The sequence below is a fragment of the Serinus canaria genome, chromosome 7, assembly GCF_022539315.1.
Source record: "Serinus canaria isolate serCan28SL12 chromosome 7, serCan2020, whole genome shotgun sequence".
In the NCBI taxonomy this organism is placed as follows: domain Eukaryota; kingdom Metazoa; phylum Chordata; class Aves; order Passeriformes; family Fringillidae; genus Serinus; species Serinus canaria.
In genome coordinates, this window is record NC_066321.1 from 29567817 (window position 1) to 29591625 (window position 23809).

Here is a 23809-nt window from a genome sequence, read left to right on the forward strand (position 1 = left end):
ATACACTCAGCAGAGGGGACCTCCTGCACAGGCTCCCCACTTTGTTATTCACATGAGCCACTGGGACATTGCTAGATGCAGAACAAAGGCCAGAGCTGTGCAAATCAGCCCACTGGATTTGTAAGAAGCAGCCATCATTTACAGAAGGGAAGGGAGAAAGTAAAAGGGAGGGGGAACAGGACAAAGCCTCTCCATTTTCATGAGGAGGACACTTTAGTACACAGGCTAATATTAAGCCAGATATTTTCATTTTCTGATAGACTGGGAATATGATATTTTCATTTTCTGATAGACTCTGATGCTCATATATACACTGCAGGTTTAGCAGAAGACTCAGACCAATAAGCTGAAGTCTGGACAAAAAGAAAAAAGCTCTTGCAGAAAATCTTGTCTTTCTCAGACTGAGGCAGATCTAAGGTGTGTTCAATGAACTTCAACTCCAAAACCTCCCTACAGAGAGGTTCAGACAATGCCTCTTCCAAAGCACTGGGCCTGCACAGCCTCCCAGCTCACCAGAACCTTGCCCTTTTCCCTCTCACACATTTCCACTCTAAGGGAGGCTTTATCAGTTTTGATCATTTCCTTTTACTGTAAGTAAAAATAATTTTAAAAATGTTAAACCAACAGCGGTCTTTCCCCAGCACTGTACAGAAAAGCCAAAAGAGCAGCAATTGATTTTCTGCCCATTTCAACAACATCTAAGACATCTTGTTAGAGCTCCCATTAACAGGATGGAAAACAAGAAGGCTTTTACCAGGAGCCTGTGACCCAGCTGTTCCCTTGTTTTCTTTCAACCAGCGCAAAACAAGATCTCTGCAGCTGAGGATGGCCATGCCACTTGCCAGCCCAGACTACAAAATCAAGTCTTCCTGTGAGTTTTAGCAAGTCTGACAAGCATGGCCACATCCCAGAGCTCAGTTCTGTCAGCTGGCAGTGCCACACAGCCAGCAGAGACTGAGGAGAGTGGCCTGGGCACAGCCCCAAGGCTGGATCCTCCAAGGAATGCAGGGAGCAGCAGGCAGAACCCTGGTGCTGCAGGTAACCCAGCCCAGAGGAGCAGCCCCTGTGCCCCTGACAGGTTTTCCATGGAGCAGCAGGTGGAGCTGGGTGCTCCAGGGCACCCCAGGCTGGGCTGGCGTGGGTCAGTGCCAGCTGTACCCACCACAACCCCCTGCAGCTGCACACTGCAGGGCTCTGGCTTTGCCTAGAGAAGGGAGCTGAAACAGCAAACTCCTCTTTGGAGCAGGTCCGTGCCATTGAAGAGAAGATTCACACAAATTGAGGTGGGGCAAGGTAGCAAGTATCTCCCTGCTTTCCAGCTTGGCTTGGATTCCCTTTTGACTAGAGCCATTCCCTCGAAATGACATCAGCCAGCTGGATGGCACACAACCATCACCTCCTCCCCCCTGCTGACACTCTGTGGGTTCAGGCCAGCAGGAACCAGTAGGTCCCAGTCCCACAGCCCCAACCAGATGAGTCTGTCACCCAAACACCCCCTGACCCCAAACACCAGGCTGTGCCACCCAAGGCAGACACACAAGAGGACAAGGACAAGCCTCCCACACACCTACCCCAAGTCAGTCTGCTGCCACCTGCACTGCAAAGATTTCAGGTTTCCCCAGGGAAAAGGCATTTCTCTTCACAAAATAAATAATTCTATTGGGCTATGATATCCTTGAAGGGAAGTACAGGAAGGGTTTTCTATTGTTTCATCAAAAATCCAATTTAATTAGATGTTTATTTGCTAGGATGAATCAGCAATTCCATGCTTGATTTAATGACTGCCTAAACCAGCCAAGTCCTTACACTCTGTGTTCTTACTGCAAAACTGTAGGCTGAAGCTTCCTGCATCAGAAGCTGCAGGTTTTTCCCTGAGCTGCCACCCCAAATGCACTGGAGGAGCCTGCAGACCCCAGGGGAGAAGCAGCTCCATGGCACAGCAGAAATGCTGATGGCAAGCTCCTTGTTTTTCTCCATGGACCTTCTGAAGCTTCCCGGTGCCAGAGGCTGGGCTTGTAAAATTTGGGATTTATTCCACTTCCCTGGTTCAAGTGGAGCAGCAAGGGGTCAGACAGCTGAACAGAAAGGGAAGACAGGAGCAAACTGATTTAGCACGCTTGGCTTCTGACAGGGTTTAACTGGAGGGCACAAAATTATTTAAAATCCCAGTTCACTGTTTCATCTATGAAGAAGCAGATTTGAATTGCACCTCTGAGCTTTTGCATATGTGTGGAAATGAAGGGCTGCCAGGACAGGGAGGAAAAAGGGAGCAGGAGAAGACAGTGATTCCCTTTCTGCATTGAAATACAGAAATATATAAATATACAAATATCTTTACAGCAAAATGAATTCATTTCTGTACCTAACACAGAATGTGTGTGAAACTCAGGGAAGTTCACTTGCCAAACATGTCCAGTTCAGCTTTGATCAAATTTTACATAAATGAAATCTTTTTCTGCAGAGCAAGAAATGCCTTCATTATGCTGCTACACCATGAGAATAGCTTGCTGCCAGTAAACACCCCCCAAAAAACTGTAGCTCATCTTGTCTTGGCTGGCTACAAAGAATATATTTTCCATCAAAAGAAAACAATGCAAACCAATTATTCCTCATTTTTAAAACACAGACAGTGGCTAAAAAGGGGTCCTTAAAATTATTCACAGATATTTCAGAAATAACAAGCCCAAACCACAGGTTAAGTTGGATACTTAGAAAACAAAACTCTATGATCCTATTGGAGGAACAGTGATCATCACAGCTTGTTTAGTCCTATACAGACAGGAATATACAATGAATTGCTTTTCTCCTTTCTTTTTCATTTATAACTAGGGTGTCTCTTTGGGCCTTACAGTGTGTGCTGTTCCAGACAGCGGCAGAGCACTGATTTGCACTGCTCAAAAACTCCAGTGACGACTTCATCTCACAAATGAAACCACACCAGGGCTGTGCTGGTGGTGGGGTTTTCCTGGGGCACTGAAGGGCAGAGTGCTGCTGCTCTTATGATTCCACATGAAAAAATGTTCAGCAAATAGTGTTCCATGCCTCTGCCTCAAAAAAAAAAAAAAAACAAAAACACATTCTCCTGCTTAGCAAATAGAAAATCCTGTTTTTTTTTCCTGTAGCCCTAGGAAGCATCCTGGAGTCAGAAGGCAGAAATAAGTAATTTTTTTATTACTCCTGATGCAGTGACAGCAGAGACACAGCAAGTCAAGTTTTGGAACCATACAGGGTTTATTGATAACATGTGTTCATGCAGGGTCTTCTCTCACTGCAAATAATTTTATTGCAGAACTATCAGTGCTTTCCAAACAAATTTGTTCTACTTTGCTAACTCGAGAGAGAAAAAAAAAAAGTATTCCTTTATTCTAAAGTAAAGAAACAAGTTCCAGTACTCAGGGAGAGGAAAACAGCAAAGTGAGGTGCACAGTTTCACATACTCATGCACAGAAAAGGACATGTTTTAAAAGGTCTCACCTCACAAAGAAATAATCCAGCACAAAGGTGAGAGCTACAACATCCCAAAAGATGGATGTGAGTGACTTCACAGCTCTGTCTGGTCAGACAGGTAAGCAGATGTCAGCCATGCATGGCTGCAACACACTCCAGTGGGCTGCAACAGTGTGCCAGCAGAAGAAATGCCAAGCACTCCACCAAACTCATACCATGGTACTGGAGAAATGCAGTCAGAGAATCACAGGACTGGACTGGAAAAGACCTTAGAGATCATCTTGTTCCAACCTCTCTGCCATGGGCAGGGACACCTTTGCTAGACCAGGCTGCTCCAAACCCCATCCAGCCTGGTCCTGAACATCTCCAGGGATGGGGCAGCCACAGCTTCTCTGGGCAACTGCTCCAGTCTCTCACCAGCCTCCCAGTAAGGAATTTCTCCCTGATATCCAACCCAAACCTGCTCTCAGCCTGAAGCCAGTCACCTCATGCTCTTGTCCAAAGTCCCTTTGTGTGGTCTGTCATTCTGTCACCCCAAAGCCTTCTCTTCTCCAGGCTGAGCAATCCCAAACCTCCCAGCCTTTCCTCACAGCAGAGGTGCTCCATCCCTCAGGTCCATCTGGAGTCCTTCCAGCAGGTCCCTGTCCTTCCTGAGCCCATGGCTGGATGCAGACCTGCAGGGGGGCTCCCACCAGAGCAGGGCAGAGGGGCAGAAGGAGAATTCTCACATCCTCTGAGCTATTGGTAAGCTAAACTAAGCTGCCAATCACCAGATTTGAAGTCCAGGTTAGAATGCAGCTGCCCACAAGTTTAATCAGAGACAACAGTGACAGAACTGCAAATAAAAGTAATTCACTTATCTGGAAAACATCTGGAAGGCAATGTCAACACTATGTAATTACATAGTTATGCTGCTGCTCTGCTCAGAGGTGTTACTGAATCCTTTTTGATTTTGCAAGTAACTCTCAAGTTCTTGTAACAATCCAAGTAGTTTGTTAAGAGGTTAAGAAGGCTTACACAACTTAATTTCTGCCTCCCAGCTCTCTTTTCCAAATAAAGTCCCTGCCATGAAGCCCTGGGCAAAGTAGGCACTGAGGCTTATCTGAGCTCCTGAGAGCTTGTTAGCTCAGGTACAACACTGAGCTAACATGTCTGTCTAGTCTGTTAAATGCCATTTGCTCAAGTTTGTGAATGAGATTTGTGGACATAGGTCCAAAATTGTATTTCTATGAATGGTCAGAGCAAGAAGTGAAAAGCCTCCTTCAGCCTGCTCAAACATGAGGCTCCAATTCAGCCCATGTGGAATATTCCCAGTAACAATTTACTGCATCTACGTCCTTGGTTGGAATGCTGATCTCAAGGAGGATGTCAACTGCACATATTTGTTCTCATCCTCACTACATCCTCACTAAAAATCATCTTGGAGTAATTAAGAGCAGTTGCAGCTTGAACTCCACAAGGTTTAGCAACTAAAAATCATTTCTGCAGGATGTAAAATGGAAACTGTGTGGAAGAAAAATGCAGATTTAAACCAATTTACTGAAATGACCACAATTAAACTGTCTTTGTAGTTCAGACCTTTGTTTGTAAACCCGAGTCCCAGCTCTCTTATCTATTCAAAACATAAGTACAAGATTATTCAGTGTGCTAGACTGTAAATATTAAGACTGTATTTCCTGATTCCTAACTTGAAAAAGTTTATCCTTAATAACCCAAACTCCATTAACCATGCTGTACCCAGAGCTGAATAAAACAGAGTCTTTTGCATAATGGTGCTGATAGAAAGGGGTTGAATGGGAAATGATCTGCTGTTAATCTGAAATTTCACTACTGTTTCTTTAAGGCCTTAAACATCAACCTTGTCGATGCTTTATCAAAAAATCACAACAAAGGCTCCTAGCAGAGCAGATGGGCATTTTCTAGGGGGCTCCAAATTGCTTAAAGGGAAGAAAAAAAAGAAGAAAAAAAGACAACCATTAAACACAATGAGACACTTCCAATGAAAGAACAACAGCTGTTCTTACTTGCAATTGGAAATCCCAGATCTTAAAGAGAGAACCAGGCTGCCAGTGCAGGAAAGGCATAAAGAAAATTCTGGTCCTTGTATACACAGTGCAGAAAATGGGATTTGTCTCCTTTTTGACAGGGCCTCTACCTGTCCTCACTTTTCAGACTGCATTCAAGAAAGGAAACACAGCAGCTTCTCCTTTTTAAGGATAACTCATTATTTTCAGTGTGCAAAAAGTCCCAAAAATTCTCATGAAAGGAAAAATGAAGCTATTGAATGTGCTACTTCATGTGACAATATGAATTAGTTTTAAAAAAATCTCGGTATTTTATGTCCTAAAAATATCAATGGCATAATATAAATTCTAGACAGAAAAATCCAGTTCCAGGAAAATGAGAGAAATGGGATCTGGCAAAAAAGTTACCATTACTTTAGACTGCTGAAGCATTTACACATTTCCCCAGCATATATTCAAGCCCTTTTTTTTTTTTTTTTTTGCTTTTTTTCTTAATTATCTTTGGTCTAATTATCTAGCCAAGTTCCAAACTCTTCTGTGCTTACAAACTATACCAAATACACTCACATGCAAGGGGAAGAAAAAGAAAAAAGAAGAGGGAGAGATTGTCACAGATAACCAAAACCATTTGACTCTCCACCCCCAGCATGACTGAAGTCAAATGTGAAGTATGTTGTGTACAGGGGTACAAGTAAATATTTGAAAACAGTTCTGAAAACAAAGTTATTCTGCTGAGGCTCTAAGCCAGTAGTTAATTCATGAGGGATGCTCCAGGATTATTTTCCTTTGCACACCATGACAACAATTATAGAGTTACAGAAGCATCTGGAACAGATCTCAAAGTGTTTCCCTTAGAAACTCCCAGTGTTTTAAAGGTACCCAAATCCTGGCATCCCTCTTCCTCAGGAAGCCCACTGGGCAGGTGAGGGCTGGCTGGGAGCACACCCAGCTCTCCCAAGGAGACAGAGATGGATGAGCAGGCTCTCCTGGAGCCAGGGGGTCCTGCCCAGAGAGGGGCACCTCAGGAGCTGTGACTGCCAGCACTGCCAGCTGGGGACACTCAGGGGTCTGTGAGCCAGCAGAACTGGTGCTTCTGAATGCTTCTGTCGTGGCACAACACTCTGCTGCAGCTTCTGGGAGAGCGAGGGATGAGGGAGGGTGGGACCAGAGGCAGCCAGCACTCTCCATCTTCTGGGGTATTTTGGGAGGCAGTTTTGCCTTGATGCTTTTTATAGCCCCTGAGGTCTCTATGTGTGCTCCTTCCTAGGCCAGGCAGTGTTTAAATGCCACAAGAGCACAGAAATCCAGCCTGGCTCCACCCAGGCTGTGTGCAAGCAGCCCTGGCAGCCCCAGCCCACCTGCACAAAGCTCTGCTGGCCACACAACACAGCCTGCTCCCGTCCTGGACATCCCATGTCCTGGACACCAACAGCAGAATGACAGCACCAGGGCCATGCAAAAAATCATTTAAAGGGCCTTTTCATTTCTTAATTTAGACCAAGCTACTTAGAGGGCCAACAGAAAGGCTCGTTCCACCAAACTTTGGAATCCAGTCTAAATGTCACCCCAGAATATTCTGAAAATTGAAATAGAGCACTACATTCATCTATACACTGCTTTTTCAGGCTGTTTATACTTGTTGGGTGCATTTCTGGAGCTTCCTTACAGCTGCACATCTTGGTATAAATCAGTTCCTGTATTATTCTGCATTATTAGAAAATTTCATGCAATCTAAAACCAGCAGCAAACAAACAAATTCTGTTCTTGTCAATAAGACTCTATGCAGCTCTGGAGCACTGGGGAGAGATGGCTGCAAGATGTGCTATCCAAACCCACTAAAACAGCCCTGCTCAAATTTCAGGAAGAGCTAAATTAGTTGTTGTATGTGGGAGAAGCCCTGCTTTATGCCCTGAGCCTTCAAACTGGCAAAATGCCTCTTCAGAAGTCATTCACTTCACTATGGCCACACCACAACTGCCTTCCTCAAAACTCTCCTGTCCTCAGAAGGACTTCTGAGGTCTCCAGCCAAGTGTGAATCTCTCATGATTGGTGAGAGAGCATTGCAATAGAAGAGGCTCTTCTCAGGCATGAAGTCCTTCTGGCTCCTGAAGCAAGAGTGATGCTTCAGCCCCTTCCCACCTCTGTGCTTGAGGGACTCACATCCCTGGGCACACCACCTCCAGCTCTGCCTCTCCAGAGGTTAAGAGAACAGGAAGTCTCACCCCTACCAAAAAAAGACCTCGAGGTTCTCTGCAGGGCTCCACCCCCCTCTCCTTCTTTCAATTCACTCCAAGCATGGGTTTAACAACCAGGTACTCACCGTGCTCTCTAACTGCTAGGAAAACCACAGTGGGGTGGTTAAAAGAGAGGGAAAAAAGAAAGAGAAAGAAAATGAAGATCAGGAAAGTACAAACTGAAATGGAAATGTTAAAATAAACATACACTTAACTATGGCACAGCCTCTCATCCCACCATCAACTTCTTCAAGACAGCTACTCTGCATCTTACCACTCTGTTAGCTATGGGTAAAAGCTTACTTTTACATACAGGTAAAAACTATCCTTCACAGCTGGAGCTTTATCACACCCTCCAGACAAAAATACTTGCTTTACATCATAGAGGAAAAAGAGTTACTGAAACCTTGGTGTATCTGAAGACATCTGATCCTTTAGCACCAGAAAAAAAAAAAAAAAAAAAAAAAAAAGAGAGCCAGAAGCAAAAATCTAACTTCTACATTCAGCATTTACATTGGCTCAAAAATTGAAAAGGAAACAGCAAATTGTATCCATTTCTATTGTCAGAGTTAACTGCAGATATCCACAGAATAATAATGTATCCCAAATAATTATCTACATTATCTACATTTCAACTGAAATGAGGAACACTAATAAAAGCCTCATTATTGCATTTTAACAGGTTTCACATTGGTATATTTGTGCTTGTACCCCATATAAAGGCAAGCAGGTTTTCTAGAGTTGCCTGCATAAATTTAAGTCTAAATTTGAAAGCTTTATATGCAAAACTATCCAGAAAATTTCAGAAATGTCGATTTAAAGGAATCAATAAAAAGTAAATAAGATATACTGCAAATTGCCTGAGGGAAATGCAGTAAGGGTCTGATAAAAGCCACCCCCAGATTTCTAATGTCACCCTAAATACTTCAGTGCACAGCCAGAAAAAAATGCACAGGGACTGAACTCTTATTTGAGCATAGCTGGACATTGGCAATCCAGCTGCCACTTTTGCATTGTCCCTCAACTTAAAATAATCTGTAATTCTTTCAGAGCAAGCAGGTGGGGCTGCTCAGACCATAAAGGGGAGCAAAAAGCCACGTGCCACCTTCCCTCCCAGGGACAGAGAGCTGCCAGCAGCCAGGAGACAAGGTGAAAACAGAAAATTCAAGAAAGCACCAACTCTCCAACCCCTTAATGCCAATCTGTCACTGGCAGGGAAGTGATCCAGCATGATGGTTACAAACATGTGGGATGATAATCTATTTGATTTCCCATTGCATTCACTTCAAAGATGCCAGCAGCTGCCTTTGTCACCAGGGAAAAATCACTGTAAAACAGCAAGACAGACAGCTTGGTTTGCTCTCATGACGAGCTCAGGCACCAGGTAAGCAAAGCAGCAATTACATCAGCTGAAAGAGCAATTACATCAACTGAGAGAGCAGAACAGAAGTGTAAGAACTGCCCAAATCAAGCAGCAAACTGTTTGAACACTGAAATGTCATCCTCTGCCCTGCCAAGTCAGAGACAAGTTTGATCCTGCCTTGCAGATAAAGACAAAACCAGCAAGATTAACAACATTAAAACAAAAACAACGAGCCAGCAATTAAAAAGCTTGGTAAACTTCCTATTACACCTATGCAAGCAGCCACAGACCATGAAAACAAGCATTCCAGGAGACCTGGAAAAATAACACTTCTATTACACGGTGCCACAACAACAGTAGTGCACTCAGGGAGGAATGAACCATTAAAATAAAACCCTCTTGGATCAAATTTTATCAGCTACAACGCTATCCAAAATCACCTGACCAGAAACTTCCTCTCAGCAATCCTGTTTGGCTGCCCATTCAGAGTGTGACTGCGACCCTACTCCAGTTTCCAGAGATCATTTAAAGAAAAACAACAGAGAAACAAACCCGCTCCAAGCCCTGCAATTAAGTGTTAACTGGCGTCACTGAAAGCAGCAGTCACTCTCACAGAGGCTCTTGAGGAAACCCAGAGCAGAGGACAAGGTGTTCCCTCCCTCCTCTTGCAGATTATGGCTAAGAAAACACCTGAACAGATCCCTCACCCCCTGCAGTGTTTCCTCCACAGGTAAGGATTTCCTTCCTGTCATTATAAACTCCTGTCTCTTTTTCCTTCTGCTCCCCTGTGCTGGCCAAGGCTGCTCTTTAACTGGGACAGCTGACATTCTCCACATCACAGGTAGCTCCAGCCTAGACCTCACACAAAACTCCTGGAAAACCAATAAAACACAACTTTGGTTCTCCAGGATCTTCCATACAGAGCTGTCCCTGTGGAACATCCCATGGGAGATTGCTCTAGAGACGCTGACACTTAAATCCTGGCCTTCCCAAACCTGAATGTTCTCTCCAAAACTGCAGATCTTGGAGAATTTGAGCTCTTATACCAACAGAGATGGAAGAGTTTTGGTGCCATAAATAAAAGAGTTTTGGTGCCATGCTGACCTGGTTTCTAAAGCAATCTCTAACCAAACCACTGCCAGAAATTTTTTAATTAATTGCTTGCATTTTTCTACCTAGCACTAGTACCAAAGTTACATTATTTATACAAAAGAGATGTTAAAACAAGGAACACAGCATATCTAATTTTATTTCCAGACACACCTTCTAGGTTGGATGCATTAGTTTCCTTGCAAACAATCAAGAATTTTACTTTGCTTTACAACAGAAACCAGAAGTCTTTCCCAGTGGTCTTACCCACAATCAGTTCTTCAGAAGAGTCCATGGCTCAGCAGAGATTTACACATCAAAGAAAACCAAGTATGCACATTTCCACAAATCAGTGGGGGGGGGGGTTTTACCCCCGTGGCAGAACAAACACCACAAATTGCCATTTGTCTGGCAGTATCTTCTCATTAAAGTTCCTGAGCAGCTAAAAAAAGAGCCACCTTGAAGATTGCAAGGTCTCTGTGGAAGCGCAGCAGCCTCCCCAGGCACGCCTGAGCCCTGCTTTTAGCAGTGCCCTACTGCTGCCAGAGCAGTCAACCCTAGAATTAGCTGCCAGCTCCAAGGATGGGATGATGCCAGCCCCATCCCTAAGTCTGTCAGTCCTCAGTCTGTCCTCAGGCTGTTCAGCAGCCCAGGCCTGGCTGCACTCGTGGTCTATAACCAGCACCCAAGGACCAGCTCCAGAGTGGACAACTGGACTGGCACAGATCCTTAGGTGCAGCAGGAGGAACTCCACACTAAAGGGGATGGGAAATGGTTTAGGCTTGCCAGAGATGCCATAAGGCAGCCTACACAGCACTCATTTTATATCAAACATCTCTTGAAGATGGTGAGAATTTCACCAATTTTAGCAGAGCCAAAAGAGACTCTCTTGATTCTGCAATTCCCATAAGCATCTAGAGACAGGTGGGAAGGGGAGCAAGGGCACCAAAAAGTAAGATCATTTTATATTTCTACAGTTAGGAAATGATGTGTCAGTAATAGAAACCATAACAAAGATTATTTCCTAATCCTTTATTTTTAAAGATATTTTGTCCACTTAGCAGGTGTCAGAAGACAAAACTCTCGCACAGAAGCAACACACAATAAAGAAAATTTGTGAAGAGATCATATCTGTCCAAAACAAATTAGGCCTACACTTTTCTTGACTAGGGCTCTATCCAAAATTGCAAGGAAAATCTATTACCATCGAGCAATTGAGATCTCATGACAAAAATTAAAAGTCAATATTTTCTCACTTCAGCCTCTTGCTCTCAAAGTGGATTTCTAGTGTTTGGGCTCCAGAAGTCCTTGCTGCCAGGTGGGAACCTGACCATCCAATTATTGTCATTAGTGGTGCATGATGTTTATGAAATACTTTTCTACCAAGTGCAGACTCTCATAATACACACAAGAATGACTCTTGACCATTTCTGTTCTGAAAAACCATCTCTCAAGAGAGACAGAAAAATGTGGAGATCAATATATCACTACATACTTGATTCAAGGTGTAACCAAGTACATACACTGACCTTCAGAATGCCAGACAAACTTTAACTCCCAGGTTTTATTTTTAAAATACTCCATCATTTGACAGCAAATTTTACACAGCTGAACAAAATTAGCAGAGCAGAAAGTTCTTTTAGCAAGGAACCGTGTCAATTTAGCAAGCAATTGGGCTTGCTAAACAACAGAGAAGAAAGAAAACCTGAATGTAGCCAGAGTTCAGAACCAAGAGGTCCAAGAACTGTCAGAAGCTCATTTGATCTGATTATTGGGCTGCTTGCATTTCAGACTATGCTTCTGGGAGAGTGACAGATGAAGCATTAGGGCAAAAAAATTAATCAGTTAACTAAATAACTTCCAGAACACTTTGCACACATAATTTTCATTTCACCTAGAAGTTACCACTGAAGGAAGAGGTATAAATGTATGGCCCTGTTTGGACACTTATCTGGCCACTGACTGACCACCAAGTCTCCTGAACCTGTGGCTGAAGGGTCAGGTGCAAGCTGACAAGCAGCTGGAAACACTTCCCCTTCCCAGAGTCCCACTGAGGGGAGGGACAGCTCCAGAGCTGCCCAGGTGAAAGGATTACTGCAACATGCAGACCTTGGAGAGCACAAACCTTGCTCTCAGCCACACCACCCACCCCTGCAAACAGCACCTCGTCCCATTCCAGTCTGAAAGAGTTTGCATCATTCATTTGGAGTGCTCTGGCTGTCCTTTATGAATGAGCTCAGCTCATTTCCAGCCAACACAGGGAAGACCAAGCTTTCATTTTCCTACAGTTACCATTCAGACATATCCAACACGTTTCTGCATTCATCTTTGGTCTGCATTGCACAAAGATAAATGAAGAGTTTCAGATATCAAAAGTAACACGATATGATTCAAACATATTTAACACCTTGAGGCTCCCAGGAGGCATCTGGACTTGGAAAGAAACAGATTTCCTTGAAACCAGACTGCTTACTTCACAATGCTGTGATACTGGCTACTGCTAACAGTTGGGGAGGAATGCTCTGAAAGGCACATAGCAGGGCCTAAGTGCATGAAAGAAAAAGAGAAACTCATTTTAACTTCACTTTAAAATATGGCTGAGCTAATAAAAATTCATTTTGGGGGAGTGGTGGTGGTGTGATTTTCGTTTGGGTTGCTTTAATCAACAGATCTTTTGAGGAGAGAGACAGCTGGTACCATCTGTTCCCAGACAGAATGAAAACCAAAATTTCTTTGCTGTACTTACATGTGAGGACTGAGTTCATAAAAGTTTCGGTTTCTGTATTCTTCCACTTTCTCTGGTGTGTAAATGGGGAGAGATCTGTAGGGGTTTATTGATATCACCACACTGCCAATGTAAGTCTGTGAAAGGAAAAGAGAAAATTGTTGTGGGTTTTTCTTTTGGACATACTTTTGCTGCTTATATATTATTTGCCCATTTAATAATTTTGTGGAAACAAACAAACAAAAAAGGCCTAATTGTAGCAATGAATACTTTCCAAAACACCTTTTAGACACTCTCTCTGTTGGGTCCCAAGTTGCTATTTCTGCATAACTGAAAGCCTCTATGAACATTTTCTAAAAGAAAGCCCAACCTTACCATATTTCTGTGACTAATTCAGCTGGGGGAGGGACAGGCAGGAGGACACAGATGTTCACGAAGGACTGACTCCATCTGCATGGCAAATGTCACACGAGCTCTGCTGCAGCCCCTGCACTCACACCAACCCCAAAAGGCAAGGCTGGCACTGGGCTGTGCCCCCCTTCCCCAGGAGGAATTTCATGTCCCCTGCCAAAGCCCCAGGCACAGAAGAAGCCTGCAGGGGAGCAGCCTTGGGCAGGTTTCTGTCAAAGGAGAGATTTGCTGTCAGGGTTGAAGCCAGACAAAGCCCTGCCACGGTTCCCCAGCAGATGTGCAGTGCAATTTGCATTTCCAGATTCCAAAGGTGCTCTGAGCCCCCTTGGGAAGGAGAGGGAGAAATGTGCTGTTCCACTCTGCTGGAGCCCTTGCACTGCTGCCCTCAAGGCAGACCCATCCTGGACACCACGACTCCCATGCTCATGACACCCTCAACTTGAGTCCTTAAGCCTACTGCCAGATATCCCACAGCTTTCTGTGCCTCCCTCCAGCTCCAAGGGCTGCAACCAAATCCACTGAGCAGCAAAAAATGCCAAAACCCCGTTCCACCCTGCCTGCAGATACTGACAAAGATTAATAAAAACCCCAAGTGTTTGGGATCTCTTTCCACAACTGTGAAACAAATAAATGACACCTGATGAAACATGGTTTTTCCAGGAACCAGTGCTCCCTGGGAGGTGTATATGCCCTACACAGCACCACAGGTTCCCATTACTTGGATTACATTTGCAGAACTACAGCAGAAAAAAAACAAACCCTATATATTTTGTTTTAAATGTGCTATGATTCTAAAGGGCTTCTGTGCTGATATCTCAGCACCTGACAAACACTATTTGGATTTTTCCCTGCAGCATTTCTCAGAGAAAAGACTGTAATTTGCACTTTGAAAAGGGAGGAGAGGTGTGAGGAGCCCAAGCTATTGACCAGCATGTTCAGTAGAGCACCACATTATGGCCAGGGCTGAAATAAGAAATTGAAAATAATAATTGTTGCAACCCTTCCAGATCTAACTTCCATGCCTAAAGCTACTTCCTGCTAAATGCTGCTAAATCTGGTCCTAAGCAGAAAGCAAGAAGAGGAATATTTCCCATTTTCCATTGCACACACAGGCACAGGCAAGCTGTGAGCTCACATGGCCTCTTCTGTCCCAAACTGAGTGGAATAAACCAGACTGCAGTGACAAAACAGGTGGCATGAGGCCTCCAGAGACTCTCAGAGCTCATCTTTGTAGCGTTTCCTACTCCTGGGATGCATCAGAAGCAGCCAAAAATTAAGAGTTTTGCTCCTTTCAAGCACACGCCGCGGTGTGTGCTTATGTAAATGTTCTTCAAATAAAGAAAAAAATTGTTCTAGTTTTGTGGTCATCCTCCCTCTATGGAGGAAATAATTTTCCAGCTATGCCTAATCTCTTTGGCTGAACAAGATGGAAATGCTAAAATTGCCTTTCTACAGAGTTTGCTTTGCCCTCTCTCGACACATGTGGCCTTGGCAATTTGGAAGTCTGCAGATTCCTGGCAAGACCAACAGATGCCCAAGAGTGAGAAGCTTTCTAGACTTCCCAAGTGCACAGATAGCCCAGTTAGGACTCTTCTCTGATAAAACAATAATAAATTGTTTCCTCCTAAATCTTAGGAATTTGTGAGCTCAGCCTGTTGTGAAAGCAGTGCTGTAAAGTATCAGCAGAAAAGAGCTGAAGGCCAAATCTCAAACATTATATTTTGAAACATGAATTCTTTGGAACACAAAGACTTGTCCCTGTTCTGCTATCATAATAGCACACAATTTAATTGCTAAGTTCCTTGAAGTACCCTGGGACTTCAAGATAAAGAAAGATCACTGAAAGTGAAAACCTTGATTTTTAATTTTGAACACGGGCATTTAAATGAGATTTATTTAGAACCATCTCCTCATAGCTAAGTGCTGCTTAGACAATGTATTTTGGGAACTCAAGTCAGCTCTTTGCTGCCAGATATGAACAAATACGGGCCATTTCCTAAAATATTAATATTTCAAAAGGTCAAATGGCTATGTTGAAACAAAGACATACTCCAATCCATTCTAAACACCAAGCCAAAGTGTGCCAAGAAGTCATTGGGTTTGTTGCAAAGCTGCTTATAAGAACTAATACATTTCCTCTTCTGAAAATGCCAATCTCTCAAAGCTGGTGCCTAACAGCTACTTGCTACTGGTGGTCTGTGAGATTGCACATACAGGGATAAGCAGATCCGGAAAATAGCTTTCCCACATAACATCTGTCTTCCCACCAGAGCTCTATTATAAACAAACAAAATAAATGGCTTAAATCCTCCAGCGAGCGACAGGCACAGAAACATTCCAGTGCTGAAGGAGTGGTGGGAGACCATTCCACATCACCCCAGGGACAAAAGAGATTCTTGCATTTCCCTGCTTCAGGACAAAAATGAAAAAAGAGCAGCCTCATGATGATGGATGCACAGAACACAGTCAGGAGATTTGATTTCTTTCTTGGTTTGACATGGTCTCCTGACGCAAGCTTGGATGAGATCTGCTGCTCCTGAAGTGTTGCTAGCTAGACTCTTGATAACACTCCTTCCTCCCAACTTCTACTTTAATGCAACACACAGAGGTTAATTCCATGTTTGCTCAGAACTCAAAGCAAAAGGACCCTCACCCATCATTTCTCAGGGCATCTCTCCTGTAGCACAGCAACTCTGCTTCAGAACAGAGCATTCCAATTCCTGTCAGCTTAAAGGACAGCACACTCTGCATCCTCCACCAAAACAGCACATACAACTCATTCCTGCTCAGATAAGGGGTTAACACCTCAAGCAGGAAGAAAATTCCAAATTCCAGTTCAACTGGAAAAGCTGTTAATGTTTGTTACTTCTAAATACTGGTCCAGATGCAATGACCAAGACTCTTTGAGGTCCCACTTTCCCCCCCTAGGGCTGGAGGCCAGTGTAACCCCTTGGGGCAAGATATTAGTGCTACTTCAAGTTTACAGGGACCCTGCAAGGCCTTCTGAGCCTTTCTCACCCAAGCAGACTGGCTCAAGAAAAAGCCTCAAATAGCAAGGTGACAAGGCTCTTGCTGCTTGTGAGAAATGTACAGGCAGCAGCCTCTTCCCAGTCAAGGGCTAGGACAAGTTGTTGCTATAAACTGGACATTTCCAGCTGAGAGGCTGCAGAAACCTTTCAGTGAGCCCAGTGAAAGGTCCCCAAACACCTCTGCTGCCAGGGTGCACAGCAAAATCTGGTACACAGGATAGAGGCAGTGCAGGCCAGCTCAAGAAGGGCATCCTTTAGAAGAGCACTACTCCAACTAACAGGAGAATATTTCGCACCCTGGGATACAGTATATTAATAAAGCCGGTTTTCCTCCTGGGCCCAAGGGCCAGAAGAGAGGAGACTGCATCTGCAGAAGCCAGGGAATGCTACTGACACCAGCTGAGGCAGCAGCACAGATGTTGTCCACCTGGGGCTGCTGTAAAAACCCTCTCTGTATCCTTGAAGGCTTTTCTGGATCTGTGGCAATCTCTGCAAAGCAACCTTCTGCAGAGGTTAAAATCATTAAACATAACATTAAACATCCACATGGATGTGTGGCAAGCCTTTTGGAATTGTACCTACATCCCTTTTGTCAGCTCTGCTAAAAACAAACCCCCTGCTCCTTACCTCCTGTAGCCTGTAACAGCCCAGAGAAATTGCTGCTGCACACAAGTCAGTCCTGCTGTAAAGTGCCCCAGGTGCAAATCTACCTGGCAAGTGCCCAGGGGGCAACAAGGCTTCTCTCCATTTATTTAATTTGTTAAACTTTGGAGCGCAGAAATAGGGAATGAAGACATTTTAGTAAAATAAGATTGCTAGTTGGATTCTCCCATTTATGCAGGCCAATTTTAATACTCCAGATATATATAATGCACATTCCTTTAGCAATGGCTGTGCTCAAATAATCATTTGGCTCCTGGATCTTTGAAGAGTTTCAGATCGTGGCACCAAAACGATTCATTGAAATGGGAGAGAAAGTAGGATCAAAGAAAAGTGTGACTAGGTTTAATTGGAATCAATCCAAAACCAAGGCTTGCCCAGCACTGTGTTCATTGTGGTGGAGGAGAGCTGTGGTTTGGTTTTCGGGCGGTTTTTTAAATGTGACACATGAAAATTATCTTTCTAATATAATACTCATTTTCCTTTGTGTCTGCCTGCCCTACTGCAGTTCTGGATCTTGCCAACTCCTAAGCATGTGTGCCACTGCATGTTCAGAACAGCTGAGGCCAAGGAGATGGCAGAGGAAGCCTGTACTTACATGTTCTAAGTGTTTTGAGCCTGGCAAATTTGTTATAAAGTTGTAGTTTTAAAGTTTCCCATTTTAATAAGCATTACCAGCTAGATCAGCACTGTATTAAAACATCACCTATTATTTGAACAATCACGTTGTGAGCTCAAATTTGTTCTACATTGTGGTTGGCCATAACACAATAGCCAAATGCTCCATGCCTCTGGTCCATTGTTTTTTTTTCAGGTCGGAAGCATAAAGCTGCAAGGGATGATGTTTGAAAAGAGTAAGGAAGAGAGCAACATCAAGACTAAAAGCAAAACCACCTGAGCCCATTGCTGTTTCTGGGGCTTTGATTTACTCCATTCCTGTGTAGAGCAGTGGAGGTGTTTGTATTGCTTGGTGGAGAGGGATGGGCAGGGTACTTGAAAAAGACAAACAAACAAACAGACGTGGATTTCATCCTGTAACACTCCGGGGTTTGCCGGCACCGTTCCACAGCAGCACACACAAAATAAACTCCACCTGTGAGTTTATTTTGAGCAGCTGCACTTCAGGTTGGAACAATGCTGGGCCAACACTGCTTGTGCTTCAGTCAGCTGGGAGCCTGAGCAGGGAAATAGATCACTGGGCTTCTGAACAAACACAGGCTGCTCTCCATGATGATGAAAACCCTCTTGCTCAAGCCCACCTTCCCAGAAACAGCATTTTAGTCCCAGAAATATAGTGGACAAAGTCTGCATGTTGTAATAGAAAAAAACCCCAATCCTGGTAAACTACTCTGTGTGCTTACTGCAGTTATTAACCAGGACAGGCAGCCTTGTAAAACCTGCATGGGACAGTAAAGACTGTCAAGAAAACCTACCCAGAAGAGCAGTGGATGAGGTCCTGAAGGGATGAGAAGGGAAAAACAATCAAGGAAAATAAAGTGAGGAGACAAAGTAACAGTCCTGTACAAAGTACATCGATGGCTGATATAGTGACTAAAGAAACAAAGCTCAAAGAGGTCACACAAAGGCAGAAGCCAACATTTGCATCCCAGAGCAAACAATGACAACACACGCCCACCTAAGCCAAAGAGGATATGGGCTTGATCCTGCAAGGCACCACGCAAGCAGCAGCAGCCTGGACAGGCTGTGGGCACCCAGCAGTGGCCAGGATGAAGCCCTTAACTGCTCTGCAAGCTGTTTGAGATCCAAGCCCTGGAGTAAGAGCAGCTCATTTGGCAGAAGACACCCACACTGCAAGTCGGAGCGAGCACCCTTGGCGGATGCGCGAGCGATCGGGTTTCACTTCTGAGCTTCTGGAGGGCACAGAAATCTCTGCCCTGCTCAGTGAACACTGCAATATCACCATGACAGACTCCAGGGTTGTTATTAGTGAATATGAATATGTTATTAATTGGGATGATTTATACAAACAAGAAGAGCTGCTGCACAGGATACAAATACAGGTAAAACCTGAAAATGAGCAATGAAGAAGTCAACTCAAAGGTGGCACGAGGAATCTTCACAGCAGTGTTTAAACACCCCCAAACATCAGTGCTTGCCCACTTTTCAAAAGAGAAAGATTTGTTTCTGGAAGCAAGCAGTAGCTGGAGATTGGATATGTCTGTGCCAAGAAGCCACTGGTGAAAACATTAGTGAGAGCACTCATTCCAAAATGTTCCTGAAAGGTGGGGGGAGAGAAGGGGAACTTTCTGTCCTCTTGCAGCCAAGGCTATCCTATGCTCTTCAGGTTTTTACAGCCCTTGGACACTTTTGCTTCTTTTTCTTCATTTCTCAGTCTTTCATTAATCTTCCTTTAGTGTTTTGGTTTCATATAACATGCACTGAAACCACCAATAAATGCCCCAGATGTCATCATCACCTTAGTGAAGAAAAACACAATATTTTGAGGCAAAGCTAACACGGTAACTAGAGGCATTTCCTACACTTTCTCCTCTCTTTTTTCAAAGCATCACATCAGAGGCAAAAAAGAAAGATGTGTAGGGGAGGAGAAGACCCCTACACACAGCCCACCACATGCATTCAGTTTTCTCTGATCCTTATTACTGTTTTCTTACTCCTTCATGCAAATACTGCACGGAGCCCTACAAGCAGTGCCTCAAACACGAGGCTCAGAATCGTGGGAGCCGTACAAAAAGGAAAGGAAACAAAGCACTGCCTTGAGATAAATAACTCTCCTCCCACAAAGCACTTCAAGGTAAAAAGCAGCCAACCTGCTGTGAAAATCTTTACTCCTGACTCTGGGCAAGTTATGAAGTTTGTTTTGCCAGAGCAGGCTGATGCGAAGGGCCAGAGGACCCACAGGATTTTTATCTAGATAACAAAGCAAAGCAAGTTTTGCAGGGAGGCAGAATACTTCTTAGGCCACAAGCTATCACAGAAAAGATGTGCCTTGGGCACAGAAGCCTTTCTTCACATCTGAAGAAGCAGCGGGCTTCAAGGTCCTAGCCTGTGGCAGCTGCAACAATATTATTACTAAAACTCAGTAGCTTCCCTCAAAGGGCAAAACTGTTGAGGCACTGATGGGAAAATTGCTCAAATCGACACAGGCATTCCCCAAGGGAGGAAGAGAAGGAGATGGGAGGAAGCTCAGGTCCCCTGGGCTCCCATCACAGGCGGAGGGATGGCTGCTCTGGTCCAGCTCTCAAACCATCTGCCTTTAAGGAGCTGGACAGCCACCATACCTGCCACTCCTCAAAGTCCCAAAGGGAGACCAGCAGCCCAGGATGGACTTGCTGGATAAACACATGAAAGTACAAGAGAGCAGGGTCAGATCTGGCAGGAGGAAAGGCTCTCATGCATGTTGCTGCAGGAGCAGCAGGGCACAGTCCTGCCACCAGCAGCACACATGCAGCTGTGACGTACCCAAAATCCACAGGGGACAACAGCCCTCGTCAAAACCCAGCCAAGGACCCCACTGGCCCCAACAACAACATTTCAAAGGTGAACATGATCATGCTGGCATCGGGAGGGAATGAAAGTGAGAATAAAATTGGACTTCAGCAGTCACTCAGTTACTACTGCCACACAGATCTTCCCAGCAAGCTGCATTTGTGTTTCCCAACACAACAAGACTTTCTTCTCCACAGGATCAAGGGGATGGTCACCCAAGGCTGGTGCAAACCAGGATGGTTGGTCTCATTCCCATCAATGTCTTCCCTACCCTGCTCTTGCAAATGCAGCATTTGGAATGCCAGGCAGGAGTGCAGCAGGAGCAAAGCCACTGCACTCCACAGCAATTCAGTGAAGTCCTACATAATCCAAGGTGGTTGTAAATGGGATGAATCAATAGCATAGACAGACACAAGGGAGTAAAGGCAAGTCAAAGCCAAAAAGGTTAACCCTAAAATATTAAAGCAGTCGAGATCAACAGGAAGCAGCTCAGTCTCTGAAACAAGCACAGGACAACAGCCATGCCAGCAAAAGGCAGCCACAAGGATGGTACCTCAAACAGATAGAACAGAGTTGTTACCCTGGAATGCCAAATATTTAATGTTTCAGTGATAAAACAACAAATGTTCATTAACATAAGACTGCTGCTGCCCAAAGCAGCCCACAAACTCCACGCACCAGAAAATACAAATTAAACGCTGACATCAGAGAAAGATTCTGTTTTGCTGTAAGAACAAAAAGCAAACAAACATTTTCTTGTAAGGAACAAAATGTTGACCTCTGCAAATTTGGGAAGACTTCAAGAAACAACATAACTGTTGGGAAAAATGTGCAGGGCAGCAGAATAAAGCCATATCTGACCTCTAAAGGCTGACTCCTGTGAGCCTACGCAGCTCCACTCCCCTCCAGACTCCTCACACCTCCCTTGACACTTCCACATGTCTCACAAAGCAACAAACCAGCATAAAAATAAGTTTCAGACCAGCACAAATACTACATTTTATCCAAAATCTCTACCATTCATGAGGCACTGTAAATGCAGATATAGACAGATGTCCCCTCACATTTGTCAGCATCCCAAACTGCAAACGAAAAATAATTGCTGAATCGGATTGGGCGAGCATATTTCAGCCAACTTAGAAAAAAAAACAAATCTTATGACAAGGAGTTCAACAGAACAAGTCAAAAATTCATCAATCACACACAAACTGAATTTTATGAATGTATTTAAGGTTTTCCATGCGGTCTGCAGGTCACACATTTTAACCAGACAAGCTGCTCCCTGAAACCTTCAAATAATCAACATTGTGGGATTCTTTCCTACTTGCTAATGCATTGCCCATGAGCCACGTTTTACTTTGTAAAGTTAACGAAAGACTCCCACGGGCTTTTGTTACCAGCAGCTACAGAAAAGAGCTTTTGTGGAACAGCAATGCAAATTTTATCAATGTAAAGTTTAAGAGTTGCAAAAACAATATAATAAACAATTACAGCTTTCTAATGAGATTTTTCTTGGTCAGACATACCTCAGACATTTCCAGACATGACTAAACTCTAAGATTCCCATTTCCAATTAACACACGCGTGCTACCCAACAAACCCTCCCCCTCCCAAAGCCACTCAGCATGAGATTATTGCAGAATCTGATGGTCTTTAGTAGAACATTTGGCCTAACTCCAGCTCCACCAGCCTTCATGCTTATTTTTATAGGCTCAGCCTCCAGCTTTGCGCTCTAGGATGTAACACAACACCCAAGTCTATTAAACTTCCCACCAAATACACATAAAATTGAACAACAGGTAATCAGGCCACAGTCTGCTCCCTCTCTCTCAGGAGGGAGCTCATTGCCACGTTTGCACCATGGCATAAAACTTTGCCATTGTTCTTGAGGGGCTTACAGTGCCTGGGATGATGCAAAAGGGCCATCAGAGGATCCAGAGCTAAATGCTTTTGCAAAGGGAGCTCTGGTGGAGCAGACCTGGAGTTTCAAAGGGGCACATGGAGCTGGCACTAGGATCTCCAACATCAAACATTCAGCATCAAACATAAAAACCGGGAAAAGGCAAAAACACTTCTAGTGGAATGAGCCCAACTATCTTGCCATCTTTGCTATGGGGAGGGGAGAGGTCTGGCATTGCTCACTGATGGCTCAACCTGGTCCTCACATCTCATAGAATCACAGAAGAGTTTGGGTTGGAAGGAATATTTAAAGGTCTGTAGCCCAATCAATCCCCTCTGCAATAAGCAGGGACATCTCCAACTGGATCAGGTTGCTCAGAATCCATCTCCATGGTGACCTTGAATGTTTCCAGGGATGAGGCAACTACCCCCTCTCTGGATAGTGTTTTACTACCCACACCATAAAGAAAATTCTTTGCTTATTATCTAGTCTAAATCTACCCTCTGAGTTTGAAACCAATATCCCTCATCCTCTCGCAGCAGGCTTTACCAAAAAGCTTGTGCCCATCTCTCTCTAGGTCCCCTCAGTGAGTTTACCCACCAAGCCAGGCTGACACCATCGTGCACCATCTGGCCAACCTCACAGCATCTTCAAAGGTCTCATTCCTCACAACAAATCCTTCTGAAGGTTACAACTCCCTTTAAAAACTAACATATGTAGCACAGACAGAGCCTTCAGTCTGCAGGAAACAGCTTAGAAAACCATGTTGGGTAAGCCTGGTTTGCTGCAGCTTGGCTTTGTTCTTTCAACTTGAGCACAACTTCTGGCAATGCCTGCAGTGGAATACTGACATGAGGGCTGAACTTAAGCCCACAGCTCAGCCATTAAAGGGCAAATCCATTCCTACTGCCCTCTGAAAGGATCCTGAGAGGTCCATTTCTCCATGCAGTTGGTTGGAGGAGCAGAAATCTGCAGTCTTGGTTAAGCACCAGCAGCAGCTCTTCAATAGTGCAATTTGGCTTCCCCAGGATGCAAACTACAGATTTTACATGGCAAAACAAGCCCTACTTCCAGGTGTACAGAGGCTCCATTGTCCCCATCAGAGTCTAAAACCAGAAATGCAAAGTGTAGTTGCCATGAGTGGTGGCAGCAAGGAGAAGGTGGAGAAGAGTTTGTACTTGAAAATTCACATGGTTGTTACAGCGAGCACCATTCCAACTGTTACTGTTTTACAAATTTTCTAAAATATGCAACAGAGACATGAAAATGTGCAAGGCAGCAGAACTCAGCTGATGGGGAGGGGAGACAATATTCCTCAAGTGATTTGGTGAATAAAACCATGCAGCATCACAAGCCAAGTGACTTGCATACTTGGTAGCAGGATGTGGCACAGGCATGAACATCTCTTTTTTTCCACCATTGTATGCAGTGAATGTTTTAATTCTTATTTGCAAAGATC

The 23809-nt window shown here is 44.2% G+C and overlaps 1 protein-coding gene across 5 annotated transcripts in view; it reads right to left on the reverse strand.

Moving 5' to 3' along the window:
* The window catches only part of MYO1B (myosin IB), a 107337-nt gene that overhangs the window by 65555 nt on the left and 17973 nt on the right, over nucleotides 1–23809 (reverse strand). For all 5 annotated transcript variants that reach the window (XM_050976969.1, XM_050976967.1, XM_050976968.1 and 2 more), the window contains one exon: nucleotides 12904–13019. In XM_050976969.1, the coding sequence (XP_050832926.1) occupies nucleotides 12904–13019 (116 nt within the window). The remainder of the gene's footprint in view (nucleotides 1–12903; nucleotides 13020–23809) is intronic.